The 13,769-nt window shown below is 45.9% G+C and overlaps 3 protein-coding genes across 3 annotated transcripts; all 3 read left to right on the top strand.

The window, feature by feature from the left end:
• Positions 1-1,042: 1,042 nt before the first annotated feature.
• LOC108157971 (glucose-6-phosphate exchanger SLC37A2) lies at positions 1,043-5,644 on the top strand. Its single transcript, XM_033392289.1, has 7 exons — positions 1,043-1,130; positions 1,194-2,068; positions 2,127-2,287; positions 2,341-2,909; positions 4,281-4,497; positions 4,560-4,708; positions 4,773-5,644. The coding sequence occupies exons 2-7, from the start codon at positions 1,935-1,937 to the stop codon at positions 5,142-5,144; spliced, it is 1,602 nt and encodes a 533-aa protein (XP_033248180.1). The 5' UTR covers positions 1,043-1,130; positions 1,194-1,934; the 3' UTR covers positions 5,145-5,644.
• Positions 5,645-6,359: 715 nt separating this feature from the next.
• On the top strand, positions 6,360-9,477 carry LOC117187797 (glucose-6-phosphate exchanger SLC37A2-like). Its single transcript, XM_033390648.1, has 5 exons — positions 6,360-6,384; positions 6,511-6,977; positions 8,114-8,330; positions 8,393-8,541; positions 8,606-9,477. Exons 1-5 carry the CDS (start codon positions 6,360-6,362, stop codon positions 8,975-8,977), a joined length of 1,230 nt encoding a protein of 409 aa, XP_033246539.1. The 3' UTR covers positions 8,978-9,477.
• Positions 9,478-10,326: 849 nt separating this feature from the next.
• Positions 10,327-13,646, top strand: LOC117188423 (glucose-6-phosphate exchanger SLC37A2-like). Its single transcript, XM_033392291.1, has 4 exons — positions 10,327-10,911; positions 12,283-12,499; positions 12,562-12,710; positions 12,775-13,646. Exons 1-4 carry the CDS (start codon positions 10,372-10,374, stop codon positions 13,144-13,146), a joined length of 1,278 nt encoding a protein of 425 aa, XP_033248182.1. The 5' UTR covers positions 10,327-10,371; the 3' UTR covers positions 13,147-13,646.
• Positions 13,647-13,769: the final 123 nt, after the last annotated feature.

The raw sequence follows: 13,769 nt of genomic DNA, 5'->3' as shown, positions 1-13,769 counted from the left end.
CGAAAGTGTGCGGATCATATTGCTCAGAAATATATTTTTTCCATTCGATTCTTTATAATTGTAGCAGGTTGAGGCAGCAGCAATGTCCGGTGGGTGGTGGGGTGACAGATCGGGTGAAAGAGGGGGAAATCGGCTTAGTATTCATGGTAATCGCAAGTGCTCGCCCAACTGCGGAAATAATTTAAGAATTTGACTATTAAAGGAGGTCGCAGTCTGATCTAGACCTCATAGAATAAACACTGAAATAGATTATCCAGAATGCTGTTGGAAATCCGTCAAGTATACAAAGTGTTAGCCCTGAGGCGCTAAAGTTTTCATATCTGTATAACGCCAAGAATCCGTGAAATTTCGCTAAGCCTGTGATTGCCAATTTGAAATTAGGCGCCGATAGGCAGCCCTGTGAATCATTATAATCATGTAAAATGTAAATAAATTTAGAGAACTAGTGAATGAAATTGAACTTAACCGAACGAAGAAACAGACATAGAGCATTGCTATCAGGGTTTACGCTGTTTTTAATGGTATATTTAATCAATTTCGTAAAATTTATTTAATATATAGGTTACAGAAAGTTCCTTAAGCTCGTTTTTTCACTCCTGCTCCATGTAAATGAACCGGCTCCGAAGCCAGCAGAGAGTCGTGGTGATGCTAGCTTTTTTCGGTGAAAGTAGTTACCATGTAGAACAAATATACATTTTTTTCATGAGTATCTAAAATTAACCAATCCCGTGAGAATTGATTAACTGATTGGATGAAGCTATGTGCTTAGGGCTGGTGGTGCTAACTAGCTGGTAATATTCAACCGAATATCAAAATCGAGGAATATGATTTCCTATCTTATAATAAACAAAGAACGATTAACCCATTGTAGACCAGTGGGTATTAAAATACACTCCACAAAAATTATGAAATTTGAAGAACTTTAGCGCAGAAAGTTAACTTATTTACTTTTGTTGTAAACAAAGAGAAAAGATGGATATTCAAGGAACGTTTAAAACAGTATTATTTTTTTAGGCTTAGCTGAAGTTGTTCACCTGTTTATATAGAGGGGGACTAAGTGGGTTAAGTTATTTATTGTTATTGTTATTTTCTCATAATGTATACTTCAACTGTTTAATATTTGTTCAACGGTAAATATTAACGACAATTGTAAATGTTGAACGTGGCTTTATCAACCGATGTCAACTTGTTAGCTTTCAAATCTGTTCCGGGGCTGTCAACAAACCAACCGAAAATCTTCTACCGCATGTCGACGACCCACGGATACCCTCAAGTACGGAAGATAACAAAAACTATTGCTGCACGCGTATAAAGAACATCCATTGTGCAAGATAAATCTCTGCAGTTGCCAAGCGTACACATTCGCTTAGATATTAATGCTGCAGAAGATAATATACATATGTACTTGTACTTCGTAGAGTGTGTTATCTGTTAGAAACACAATAGACTGCGGGTCCGCAGAAAGACGCACAAATCGAACTCAAATTAGCAACGCTCAGAAATTCGCCAACTCAGCAAAGTTTGTATACCGAACGGAAACACATTTTATAATTGCGATACGAGCGACACACAGAATGACTCGGGGTGTCATTGTTTGAGCGATTGTTGGTGTGGTGGCCAAACGACGACGCAAACAAGAAAATCTATACATACACATGTACATATTTTCATATGTGGCTCCGTTTGCGATAAGTGTAATATAAAACTCGCTCTTCACCCGAAACTCTATGGGCTCCGGGAGAAACCACAAAGACAGCCGTGTCCAACCCACTCTACCTGCCGACAGTTGCCGTTGAGTCACCCAACTACCTGTTGATGCCCGCCAGCGATTGTTCGCTCTGTTCTTGTAGGTAGCATTTTAGAACGAAGAAATCACGTCGCTCTGTTCGCTGGACGTGTGCAGCTGCTTCTCCACACAACGCCTGTGCCAGTCGATGCGACCAAAACTGGGAGGCGGACGAACGCGTAAAATGAGCAACAACTACAACGACATACCCTTCGGCATACGGATAGTGCAGAAATTGTCGCGACAATGCTGCCCCCGCCTGCACGCCCGCCGAGATCTACTGTAAGTATGCTCCACTGTCCGAAGAGGAACAAGTATTCACAAGGATAATCTTTTCCAGCTACAAGGTATCAATTTTTGTGCTGACTTTTCTTGCCTATGCCTGCTATCACATGTGCCGAAAGCCGATTTCGGTGGTCAAATCGGTTCTCCAGGGAAACTGTTCCTCTGCGCTGGCAGCCCAGCTGCACGAAGGCCAGGACTGTGGCTATGCTCCTTTTGGTGAGTTTGTTGAATTGCATTTATGCCCGAATAACAAAAATTGATATCCATAGATGGACCCGATGCCACCAAACTGTTCGGCATGCTGGACTCGGCGTTTCTCTTCACTTATGCCATTGCCATGTTTGCGTCTGGTTTTGTGGCAGAGCGCGTTTCCCTGCGCTACTTTCTGTCAATGGGAATGATCCTCACTGGCATCTTCACGTACATGTTTGGCATTGCCCGCACTTCCAATATACACAGTCTCTGGTACTTTATCCTTATCCAGATCGGTGCCGGCATATTCCAGACAACGGGATGGCCAGGCGTGGTCACGCTGGTGGGTCGCTGGTTTGGCAAATCAAAGCGCGGCCTCATATTTGGCATCTGGAACAGTCACACGTCCATTGGCAACATATTGGGCACCTTAATAGCGGCGCATTATGTGGAAAGCGATTGGGCCATGTCCTTTGTGGTGCCTGGTATAGTCATTGGCGCCATTGGTTTTCTACTCTTCCTGTTTTTGGTGGATCAGCCGGAGATTGTGGGATGTTATCCGGACAGCATGCCGCACGAGCGTCGCGTTACCAACGACTCGGACGAGGAGCATGGCGACGAGGAGCAAGTGCGCCACAACGATGCCGTAAGTATTCCCTTTCGGCAATTATCCTGATCCAAGCGAGAACCAATGGCCTCCTCCGCATGTTCAGATAGTCCGAATACCCTATTTTTGGTGATTATACCCGATACTCAAAATGAGTATTGGGGTATATTAGATTTGTGGTAAAAGTGGATGTGTGTAACGTCCAGAAGGAATTGTTTCCGACCCCATAAAGTATATATATTCCTGATAAGCATCAATAGCCGAGTCGATTGAGCCCTGTCTGTCTGTCCGTCTGTCCGTCCCCTTCAACGCCTAGTGCTCAAAGACTATAAGAGCTAGAGCAACGATGTTTTGGATCCAGACTTCTGTGATATGTCACTGCTACAAAAATATTTCAAAACTTCGCCCCGCCCACTTCCGCCCCCACAAAGAACGAAAATCTGTGGCATCCACATTTTTAAAGATACGATAAAACCAAAAACGCAGAATCGTAGAGGATGACTATATGTTCTAGAGTGTAAAATCTCAACCAGATCGTATAATTATTATAGCCAGAATCAAGAAAACAATTTCATTCTTTCTCGCTCTGTCTCTCTCTAACACACAGGTTTCATGGTCGGTTTTGCCAATTGCAAAATATGAGTTCAAGGATCTCAGAACCTATAAGAGTCAGAGCAACCAAATTTGGTATCCACACTCCTGTGATATCGGACCTTGACCGTTTCGTGTCCAAATTTCGCCACACCCCCTTCCGCCCCCGCAAAGGACGAAAACCTGGGGCATCCACAAATCTCAGAGACTATTAAGGCTAGAGTAACCAAATTTGGTATCCGCACTTCTGTTAGATCTCACTATAAAACGTATATCTCAGAATTTCGCCCCACCTCCTTCCGCCCCCACAAAGGACGAAAATCTGTTGCATCCACAATATTGCACATTCGAGAAAACTAAAAACGCAGAATCATAGATAATGACCATATCTATCAGATGGCTGAGCCTGGATCAGATCGGATCATTTTTGTAGCCAAAAGCAAGAAATCAATTTGCAGTGGCCACGCAGCGCCCGACGACAAGCTCAGACTGATTTTCTGTCTCTCTCTTTGTCGTGTCGTTTAATATTAGCGGCGTCTGCCGGAGGAGAGCCATACTGACTTAGTATCGGGTATAACTGTAGAGTTGCGGTCTCCGCAGCAACTCACAACGTTCCCCCTCGTTTCAATTTCTTAAGTGTATCCATGTTCGCGTGTTTGCTCGGCTGTAGTTGGTAGTCATGCCTGGGTATGGCACTTCGGAAACCGTAAGTGCATGATTCAGTGTTTACTTTCCCTATTGGCTTCTGTAATATTTGCGCGCTTTGACCCACGAATATCCACGAATCAATCAATAATCGAATCTTTCCTACTCTTGCAGGAAATCAGCTACAGATCGACGCCAACGGAACGCACACCAATCTTGGCTCGTTCCCAGTCGCAGAACCATCAGAGGGAGCACGGAGCTGGTCGTCCCATCAGCCTCATCGATGCTCTATATATACCCGGCGTTGCGGAGTTCTCGTTATGTTTGTTCTTCACCAAGCTGGTCAGCTATACATTCATGTACTGGCTGCCCTTGTACATACAGTCTTCCAGTGAGTATAAATACTGTCCCCAAACAATAGAAACGTTAATTAATATGCATTTACGATGGCAGGCACATTGGGTCCCACTCTGTCCGCAGATCTGTCTACGCTCTTTGATGTGGGTGGCATTTTCGGGGCCATAGCTGCGGGCTACTTATCCGATCTGACTGGAATGTCGGCCACCATCTGCATGGGCATGCTCTTCATAGCTTCGCCCATTGTAAGTATCTTCATAAACAACCCTATTCAGTCGAGTATTGAGATTAATTTCCATTTCCATTCAGCTGCTGATGTATCAACAGTACGGCACATTGTCAGTGTCCATCAGTGTGCTGCTGCTAATTGTGGTCGGCATCTTTGTGAACGGCCCGTATGCATTGATCACGACCTCGGTGAGTGCAGAGCGGGGCCAGGACAGCTCCTTGGAGGGCAATGCCAACGCTCTGGCCACTGTGACGGCCATCATCGATGGCACTGGCTCGATTGGTGCAGCTGTGGGGCCCCTGCTGGCCGGCCTGATCTCCACCACTGGCTGGCAAAATGTCTTTTACATGCTCATCATAGCCGACATCCTTGCCATGCTGTTGCTGAGTCGACTGGTCGTCAAAGAGTTCGCCTCGCTGCGGAGATCACCGACACGCATTCGCATCGAATAACAGGCGGCGGACCTCGAGCCGATTGATGTAGTCTGACCTTATTAATTAGATATTTTGATAACCGTTTTGTGTACATAGTGCATTGTATTCATAAAGAAGTGTATTGTTTCCATTCGAGAGCGTACGAGTATCAGAGCCGAACTGATTCTAGTTTTATCCTACCCATTATACTAGTACATGTCGTATATCACTAATGTTATTTTAAATGTATTCGTTCAACAGGCCGGAATGTTAACCATTATCCTAAGCCATCTTTCAAGTTTACACTTTTGATATATTGCGTACAAATACTATATACTACATATACGATATATATATTTATATATTTTGTAATCTTGTGTGTGCGTGTGTCAGAGTCTCTTCGTTTTAAGTGCCGAACTATCATTAGTAATAGCGTAATTATACTGCTATGTAAATACAGTTTATCCGTACACTTTTCGTACATCAATAAAACCGGAAGGACCGTCCGCCCCTCACGGCAGTCCAATTTCTGAACGCTATGTCTCTTTCTGGTCACTGCCGGACGGACTCGCTGTTTGATTGAGTTCCTGTTTTGCCTGAAAGAACATATGCTCATTCGACCAATGATTCATCGACTTCTGTGAGAGAACCATCTTTGTTCCTGCGGACGTAGCTTTCAGCGGCAATCCTCTTCAGGTACTTCACGGTGGCAGCATCGTTTTGACTGAAGAGCTTGAGCAGGGCCCCCCCGGGACGCTGTAGAAGCTTGTGTGGTGCCCCAAATTCAACAATCTGTCCAGCATCCATAACCAGGACGCTGTCGTTGTCCATCACCGTATGCAGTCTGTGGGCAATGGTTAGGACTGTGCACTGGGCAAACTTTGTCTGAATGGTCTCTTTAATCAAGCCATCCGTCCTAAGGAGGGCAAACGGAATAAAAGTTAGTTATGTTAACAGGGTCACATCTGAAAACAAGCTTACTCGCTGTCCACATTGGCCGTTGCCTCATCCATAACGAGAACCCGATTCTGTCGGAGTATAGCACGGGCCAGGCACACCAGCTGCCTCTGACCCATGCTGAAATTGGAGCCACCATCCTGCATGCGACAGGCCAGACCTCCATCCAGACTGGACACATATTTATTCAGCTTCACGTCCTCCAAGGCACTCCACATCGCCGCGTCGCTCTTCTCGCCGAACGGATCGAGGTTGAAGCGCAGAGTGCCCGAGAACAGAACGGGATCTTGGGGTATAATGGATATGCGGCTGCGTAGATCATGTAGACCCAACTGGGCAATGTCCTGTCCATCGATCTCTATGCTGCCCTCATTAACAGCCAGACGAAACAGGGCCTGAATTTGTTGAATTGCATTTATGCCCGAATAACAAAAATTGATATCCATAGATGGACCCGATGCCACCAAACTGTTCGGCATGCTGGACTCGGCGTTTCTCTTCACTTATGCCATTGCCATGTTTGCGTCTGGTTTTGTGGCAGAGCGCGTTTCCCTGCGCTACTTTCTGTCAATGGGAATGATCCTCACTGGCATCTTCACGTACATGTTTGGCATTGTACGCTGGTTTGGCAAATCAAAGCGCGGCCTCATATTTGGCATCTGGAACAGTCACACGTCCATTGGCAACATATTGGGCACCTTAATAGCGGCGCATTATGTGGAAAGCGATTGGGCCATGTCCTTTGTGGTGCCTGGTATAGTCATTGGCGCCATTGGTTTTCTACTCTTCCTGTTTTTGGTGGATCAGCCGGAGATTGTGGGATGTTATCCGGACAGCATGCCGCACGAGCGTCGCGTTACCAACGACTCGGACGAGGAGCATGGCGACGAGGAGCAAGTGCGCCACAACGATGCCGTAAGTATTCCCTTTCGGCAATTATCCTGATCCAAGCGAGAACCAATGGCCTCCTCCGCATGTTCAGATAGTCCGAATACCCTATTTTTGGTGATTATACCCGATACTCAAAATGAGTATTGGGGTATATTAGATTTGTGGTAAAAGTGGATGTGTGTAACGTCCAGAAGGAATCGTTTCCGACCCCATAAAGTGTATATATTCCTGATCAGAATCGTAGAGGATGACTATATGTTCTAGAGTGTAAAATCTCAACCAGATCGTATAATTATTATAGCCAGAATCAAGAAAACAATTTCATTCTTTCTCGCTCTGTCTCTCTCTAACACACAGGTTTCATGGTCGGTTTTGCCAATTGCAAAATATGAGTTCAAGGATCTCAGAACCTATAAGAGTCAGAGCAACCAAATTTGGTATCCACACTCCTGTGATATCGGACCTTGACCGTTTCGTGTCCAAATTTCGCCACACCCCCTTCCGCCCCCGCAAAGGACGAAAACCTGGGGCATCCACAAATCTCAGAGACTATTAAGGCTAGAGTAACCAAATTTGGTATCCGCACTTCTGTTAGATCTCACTATAAAACGTATATCTCAGAATTTCGCCCCACCTCCTTCCGCCCCCACAAAGGACGAAAATCTGTTGCATCCACAATATTGCACATTCGAGAAAACTAAAAACGCAGAATCATAGATAATGACCATATCTATCAGATGGCTGAGCCTGGATCAGATCGGATCATTTTTGTAGCCAAAAGCAAGAAATCAATTTGCAGTGGCCACGCAGCGCCCGACGACAAGCTCAGACTGATTTTCTGTCTCTCTCTTTGTCGTGTCGTTTAATATTAGCGGCGTCTGCCGGAGGAGAGCCATACTGACTTAGTATCGGGTATAACTGTAGAGTTGCGGTCTCCGCAGCAACTCACAACGTTCCCCCTCGTTTCAATTTCTTAAGTGTATCCATGTTCGCGTGTTTGCTCGGCTGTAGTTGGTAGTCATGCCTGGGTATGGCACTTCGGAAACCGTAAGTGCATGATTCAGTGTTTACTTTCCCTATTGGCTTCTGTAATATTTGCGCGCTTTGACCCACGAATATCCACGAATCAATCAATAATCGAATCTTTCCTACTCTTGCAGGAAATCAGCTACAGATCGACGCCAACGGAACGCACACCAATCTTGACTCGTTCCCAGTCGCAGAACCATCAGAGGGAGCACGGAGCTGGTCGTCCCATCAGCCTCATCGATGCTCTATATATACCCGGCGTTGCGGAGTTCTCGTTATGTTTGTTCTTCACCAAGCTGGTCAGCTATACATTCATGTACTGGCTGCCCTTGTACATACAGTCTTCCAGTGAGTATAAATACTGTCCCCAAACAATAGAAACGTTAATTAATATGCATTTACGATGGCAGGCACATTGGGTCCCACTCTGTCCGCAGATCTGTCTACGCTCTTTGATGTGGGTGGCATTTTCGGGGCCATAGCTGCGGGCTACTTATCCGATCTGACTGGAATGTCGGCCACCATCTGCATGGGCATGCTCTTCATAGCTTCGCCCATTGTAAGTATCTTCATAAACAACCCTATTCAGTCGAGTATTGAGATTAATTTCCATTTCCATTCAGCTGCTGATGTATCAACAGTACGGCACATTGTCAATGTCCATCAGTGTGCTGCTGCTAATTGTGGTCGGCATCTTTGTGAACGGCCCGTATGCATTGATCACGACCTCGGTGAGTGCAGAGCGGGGCCAGGACAGCTCCTTGGAGGGCAATGCCAACGCTCTGGCCACTGTGACGGCCATCATCGATGGCACTGGCTCGATTGGTGCAGCTGTGGGGCCCCTGCTGGCCGGCCTGATCTCCACCACTGGCTGGCAAAATGTCTTTTACATGCTCATCATAGCCGACATCCTTGCCATGCTGTTGCTGAGTCGACTGGTCGTCAAAGAGTTCGCCTCGCTGCGGAGATCACCGACACGCATTCGCATCGAATAACAGGCGGCGGACCTCGAGCCGATTGATGTAGTCTGACCTTATTAATTAGATATTTTGATAACCGTTTTGTGTACATAGTGCATTGTATTCATAAAGAAGTGTATTGTTTCCATTCGAGAGCGTACGAGTATCAGAGCCGAACTGATTCTAGTTTTATCCTACCCATTATACTAGTACATGTCGTATATCACTAATGTTATTTTAAATGTATTCGTTCAACAGGCCGGAATGTTAACCATTATCCTAAGCCATCTTTCAAGTTTACACTTTTGATATATTGCGTACAAATACTATATACTACATATACGATATATATATTTATATATTTTGTAATCTTGTGTGTGCGTGTGTCAGAGTCTCTTCGTTTTAAGTGCCGAACTATCATTAGTAATAGCGGAATTATACTGCTATGTAAATACAGTTTATCCGTACACTTTTCGTACATCAATAAAACCGGAAGGACCGTCCGCCCCTCACGGCAGTCCAATTTCTGAACGCTATGTCTCTTTCTGGTCACTGCCGGACGGACTCGCTGTTTGATTGAGTTCCTGTTTTGCCTGAAAGAACATATGCTCATTCGACCAATGATTCATCGACTTCTGTGAGAGAACCATCTTTGTTCCTGCGGACGTAGCTTTCAGCGGCAATCCTCTTCAGGTACTTCACGGTGGCAGCATCGTTTTGACTGAAGAGCTTGAGCAGGGCCCCCCGGGACGCTGTAGAAGCTTGTGTGGTGCCCCAAATTCAACAATCTGTCCAGCATCCATAACCAGGACGCTGTCGTTGTCCATCACCGTATGCAGTCTGTGGGCAATGGTTAGGACTGTGCACTGGGCAAACTTTGTCTGAATGGTCTCTTTAATCAAGCCATCCGTCCTAAGGAGGGCAAACGGAATAAAAGTTAGTTATGTTAACAGGGTCACATCTGAAAACAAGCTTACTCGCTGTCCACATTGGCCGTTGCCTCATCCATAACGAGAACCCGATTCTGTCGGAGTATAGCACGGGCCAGGCACACCAGCTGCCTCTGACCCATGCTGAAATTGGAGCAACCATCCTGCATGCGAAAGGCCAGACCTCCATACAGACTGGACACATATTTCTTCAGCTTCACGTCCTCCAAGGCACTCCACATCGCCGCGTCGCTCTTCTCGCCGAACGGATCGAGGTTGAAGCGCAGAGTGCCCGAGAACAGAACGGGATCTTGGGGTATAATGGATATGCGGCTGCGTAGATCATGTAGACCCAACTGGGCAATGTCCTGTCCATCGATCTCTATGCTGCCCTCATTAACAGCCAGACGAAACAGGGCCTGAATTTGTTGAATTGCATTTATGCCCGAATAACAAAAATTGATATCCATAGATGGACCCGATGCCACCAAACTGTTCGGCATGCTGGACTCGGCGTTTCTCTTCACTTATGCCATTGCCATGTTTGCGTCTGGTTTTGTGGCAGAGCGCGTTTCCCTGCGCTACTTTCTGTCAATGGGAATGATCCTCACTGGCATCTTCACGTACATGTTTGGCATTGCCCGCACTTCCAATATACACAGTCTCTGGTACTTTATCCTTATCCAGATCGGTGCCGGCATATTCCAGACAACGGGATGGCCAGGCGTGGTCACGCTGGTGGGTCGCTGGTTTGGCAAATCAAAGCGCGGCCTCATATTTGGCATCTGGAACAGTCACACGTCCATTGGCAACATATTGGGCACCTTAATAGCGGCGCATTATGTGGAAAGCGATTGGGCCATGTCCTTTGTGGTGCCTGGTATAGTCATTGGCGCCATTGGTTTTCTACTCTTCCTGTTTTTGGTGGATCAGCCGGAGATTGTGGGATGTTATCCGGACAGCATGCCGCACGAGCGTCGCGTTACCAACGACTCGGACGAGGAGCATGGCGACGAGGAGCAAGTGCGCCACAACGATGCCGTAAGTATTCCCTTTCGGCAATTATCCTGATCCAAGCGAGAACCAATGGCCTCCTCCGCATGTTCAGATAGTCCGAATACCCTATTTTTGGTGATTATACCCGATACTCAAAATGAGTATTGGGGTATATTAGATTTGTGGTAAAAGTGGATGTGTGTAACGTCCAGAAGGAATCGTTTCCGACCCCATAAAGTATATATATTCCTGATCAGCATCAATAGCCGAGTCGATTGAGCCCTGTCTGTCTGTCCGTCTGTCCGTCCCCTTCAGCGCCTAGTTCTCAAAGACTATAAGAGCTAGAGCAACGATGTTTTGGATCCAGACTTCTGTGATATGTCACTGCTACAAAAATATTTCAAAACTTCGCCCCGCCCACTTCCGCCCCCACAAAGGACGAAAATCTGTGGCATCCACATTTTTAAAGATACGATAAAACCAAAAACGCAGAATCGTAGAGGATGACTATATGTTCTAGAGTGTAAAATCTCAACCAGATCGTATAATTATTATAGCCAGAATCAAGAAAACAATTTCATTCTTTCTCGCTCTGTCTCTCTCTAACACACAGGTTTCATGGTCGGTTTTGCCAATTGCAAAATATGAGTTCAAGGATCTCAGAACCTATAAGAGTCAGAGCAACCAAATTTGGTATCCACACTCCTGTGATATCGGACCTTGACCGTTTCGTGTCCAAATTTCGCCACACCCCCTTCCGCCCCCGCAAAGGACGAAAATCTGGGGCATCCACAAATCTCAGAGACTATTAAGGCTAGAGTAACCAAATTTGGTATACGCACTTCTGTTAGATCTCACTATAAAACGTATATCTCAGAACTTCGCCCCACCCCCTTCCGCCCCCACAAAGGACGAAAATCTGTTGCATCCACAATATTGCACATTTGAGAAAACTAAAAACGCAGAATCATAGATAATGACCATATCTATCAGATGGCTGAGTCTGGATCAGATCGAATCATTTTTGTAGCCAAAAGCAAGAAATCAATTTGCAGTGGCCACGCAGCGCCCGACGACAAGCTCAGACTGATTTTCTGTCTCTCTCTTTGTCGTGTCGTTTAATATTAGCGGCGTCTGCCAGAGGAGAGCCATACTGACTTAGTATCGGGTATAACTGTAGAGTTGCGGTCTCCGCAGCAACTCACAACGTTCCCCCTCGTTTTAATTTCTTAAGTGTATCCATGTTCGCGTGTTTGCTCGGCTGTAGTTGGTAGTCATGCCTGGGTATGGCACTTCGGAAACCGTAAGTGCATGATTCAGTGTTTACTTTCCCTATCGGTTTCTGTAATATTTGCGCGCTTTGACCTACGAATATCCACGAATCAATCAATAATCGAATCTTTCCTACTCTTGCAGGAAATCAGCTACAGATCGACGCCAACGGAACGCACACCAATCTTGGCTCGTTCCCAGTCGCAGAACCATCAGAGGGAGCACGGAGCTGGTCGTCCCATCAGCCTCATCGATGCTCTATATATACCCGGCGTTGCGGAGTTCTCGTTATGTTTGTTCTTCACCAAGCTGGTCAGCTATACATTCATGTACTGGCTGCCCTTGTACATACAGTCTTCCAGTGAGTATAAATACTGTCCCCAAACAATAGAAACGTTAATTAATATGCATTTACGATGGCAGGCACATTGGGTCCCACTCTGTCCGCAGATCTGTCTACGCTCTTTGATGTGGGTGGCATTTTCGGGGCCATAGCTGCGGGCTACTTATCCGATCTGACTGGAATGTCGGCCACCATCTGCATGGGCATGCTCTTCATAGCTTCGCCCATTGTAAGTATCTTCATAAACAACCCTATTCAGTCGAGTATTGAGATTAATTTCCATTTCCATTCAGCTGCTGATGTATCAACAGTACGGCACATTGTCAGTGTCCATCAGTGTGCTGCTGCTAATTGTGGTCGGCATCTTTGTGAACGGCCCGTATGCATTGATCACGACCTCGGTGAGTGCAGAGCGGGGCCAGGACAGCTCCTTGGAGGGCAATGCCAACGCTCTGGCCACTGTGACGGCCATCATCGATGGCACAGGCTCGATTGGTGCAGCTGTGGGGCCCCTGCTGGCCGGCCTGATCTCCACCACTGGCTGGCAAAATGTCTTTTACATGCTCATCATAGCCGACATCCTTGCCATGCTGTTGCTGAGTCGACTGGTCGTCAAAGAGTTCGCCTCGCTGCGGAGATCACCGACACGCATTCGCATCGAATAACAGGCGGCGGACCTCGAGCCGATTGATGTAGTCTGACCTTATTAATTAGATATTTTGATAACCGTTTTGTGTACATAGTGCATTGTATTCATAAAGAAGTGTATTGTTTCCATTCGAGAGCGTACGAGTATCAGAGCCGAACTGATTCTAGTTTTATCCTACCCATTATACTAGTACATGTCGTATATCACTAATGTTATTTTAAATGTATTCGTTCAACAGGCCGGAATGTTAACCATTATCCTAAGCCATCTTTCAAGTTTACACTTTTGATATATTGCGTACAAATACTATATACTACATATACGATATATATATTTATATATTTTGTAATCTTGTGTGTGCGTGTGTCAGAGTCTCTTCGTTTTAAGTGCCGAACTATCATTAGTAATAGCGGAATTATACTGCTATGTAAATACAGTTTATCCGTACACTTTTCGTACATCAATAAAACCGGAAGGACCGTCCGCCCCTCACGGCAGTCCAATTTCTGAACGCTATGTCTCTTTCTGGTCACTGCCGGACGGACTCGCTGTTTGATTGAGTTCCGGTTTTGCCTGAAAGAACATATGCTCATTCGACCAATGATTCATCGACTTCTGTGAGAGAACCATCTTTGTTCC

The sequence above is a fragment of the Drosophila miranda genome, chromosome 3 (genome assembly GCF_003369915.1).
Source record: "Drosophila miranda strain MSH22 chromosome 3, D.miranda_PacBio2.1, whole genome shotgun sequence".
Classification (NCBI taxonomy): Eukaryota; Metazoa; Arthropoda; class Insecta; order Diptera; family Drosophilidae; genus Drosophila; species Drosophila miranda.
Note: the sequence above shows the minus strand (reverse complement) of the source record. Positions and strands in the feature narration are given on the sequence as shown.

Bases quoted from the DNA above. Each gene is read 5' to 3' on its own strand.
- LOC108157971 (XM_033392289.1), top strand. From the start codon at position 1,935: ATGCGACCAAAACTGGGAGGCGGACGAACGCGTAAAATGAGCAACAAC. The intron at 2,069-2,126 runs GTAAGTATGCTC...AATCTTTTCCAG, and splicing joins CACGCCCGCCGAGATCTACT to CTACAAGGTATCAATTTTTG. The intron at 4,709-4,772 runs GTAAGTATCTTC...ATTTCCATTCAG, and splicing joins TCTTCATAGCTTCGCCCATT to CTGCTGATGTATCAACAGTA.
- LOC117187797 (XM_033390648.1), top strand. From the start codon at position 6,360: ATGGATATGCGGCTGCGTAGATCAT. The intron at 8,331-8,392 runs GTGAGTATAAAT...TTACGATGGCAG, and splicing joins CTTGTACATACAGTCTTCCA to GCACATTGGGTCCCACTCTG. The intron at 8,542-8,605 runs GTAAGTATCTTC...ATTTCCATTCAG, and splicing joins TCTTCATAGCTTCGCCCATT to CTGCTGATGTATCAACAGTA.
- LOC117188423 (XM_033392291.1), top strand. From the start codon at position 10,372: ATGCTGGACTCGGCGTTTCTCTTCACTTATGCCATTGCCATGTTTGCG. The intron at 12,500-12,561 runs GTGAGTATAAAT...TTACGATGGCAG, and splicing joins CTTGTACATACAGTCTTCCA to GCACATTGGGTCCCACTCTG. The intron at 12,711-12,774 runs GTAAGTATCTTC...ATTTCCATTCAG, and splicing joins TCTTCATAGCTTCGCCCATT to CTGCTGATGTATCAACAGTA.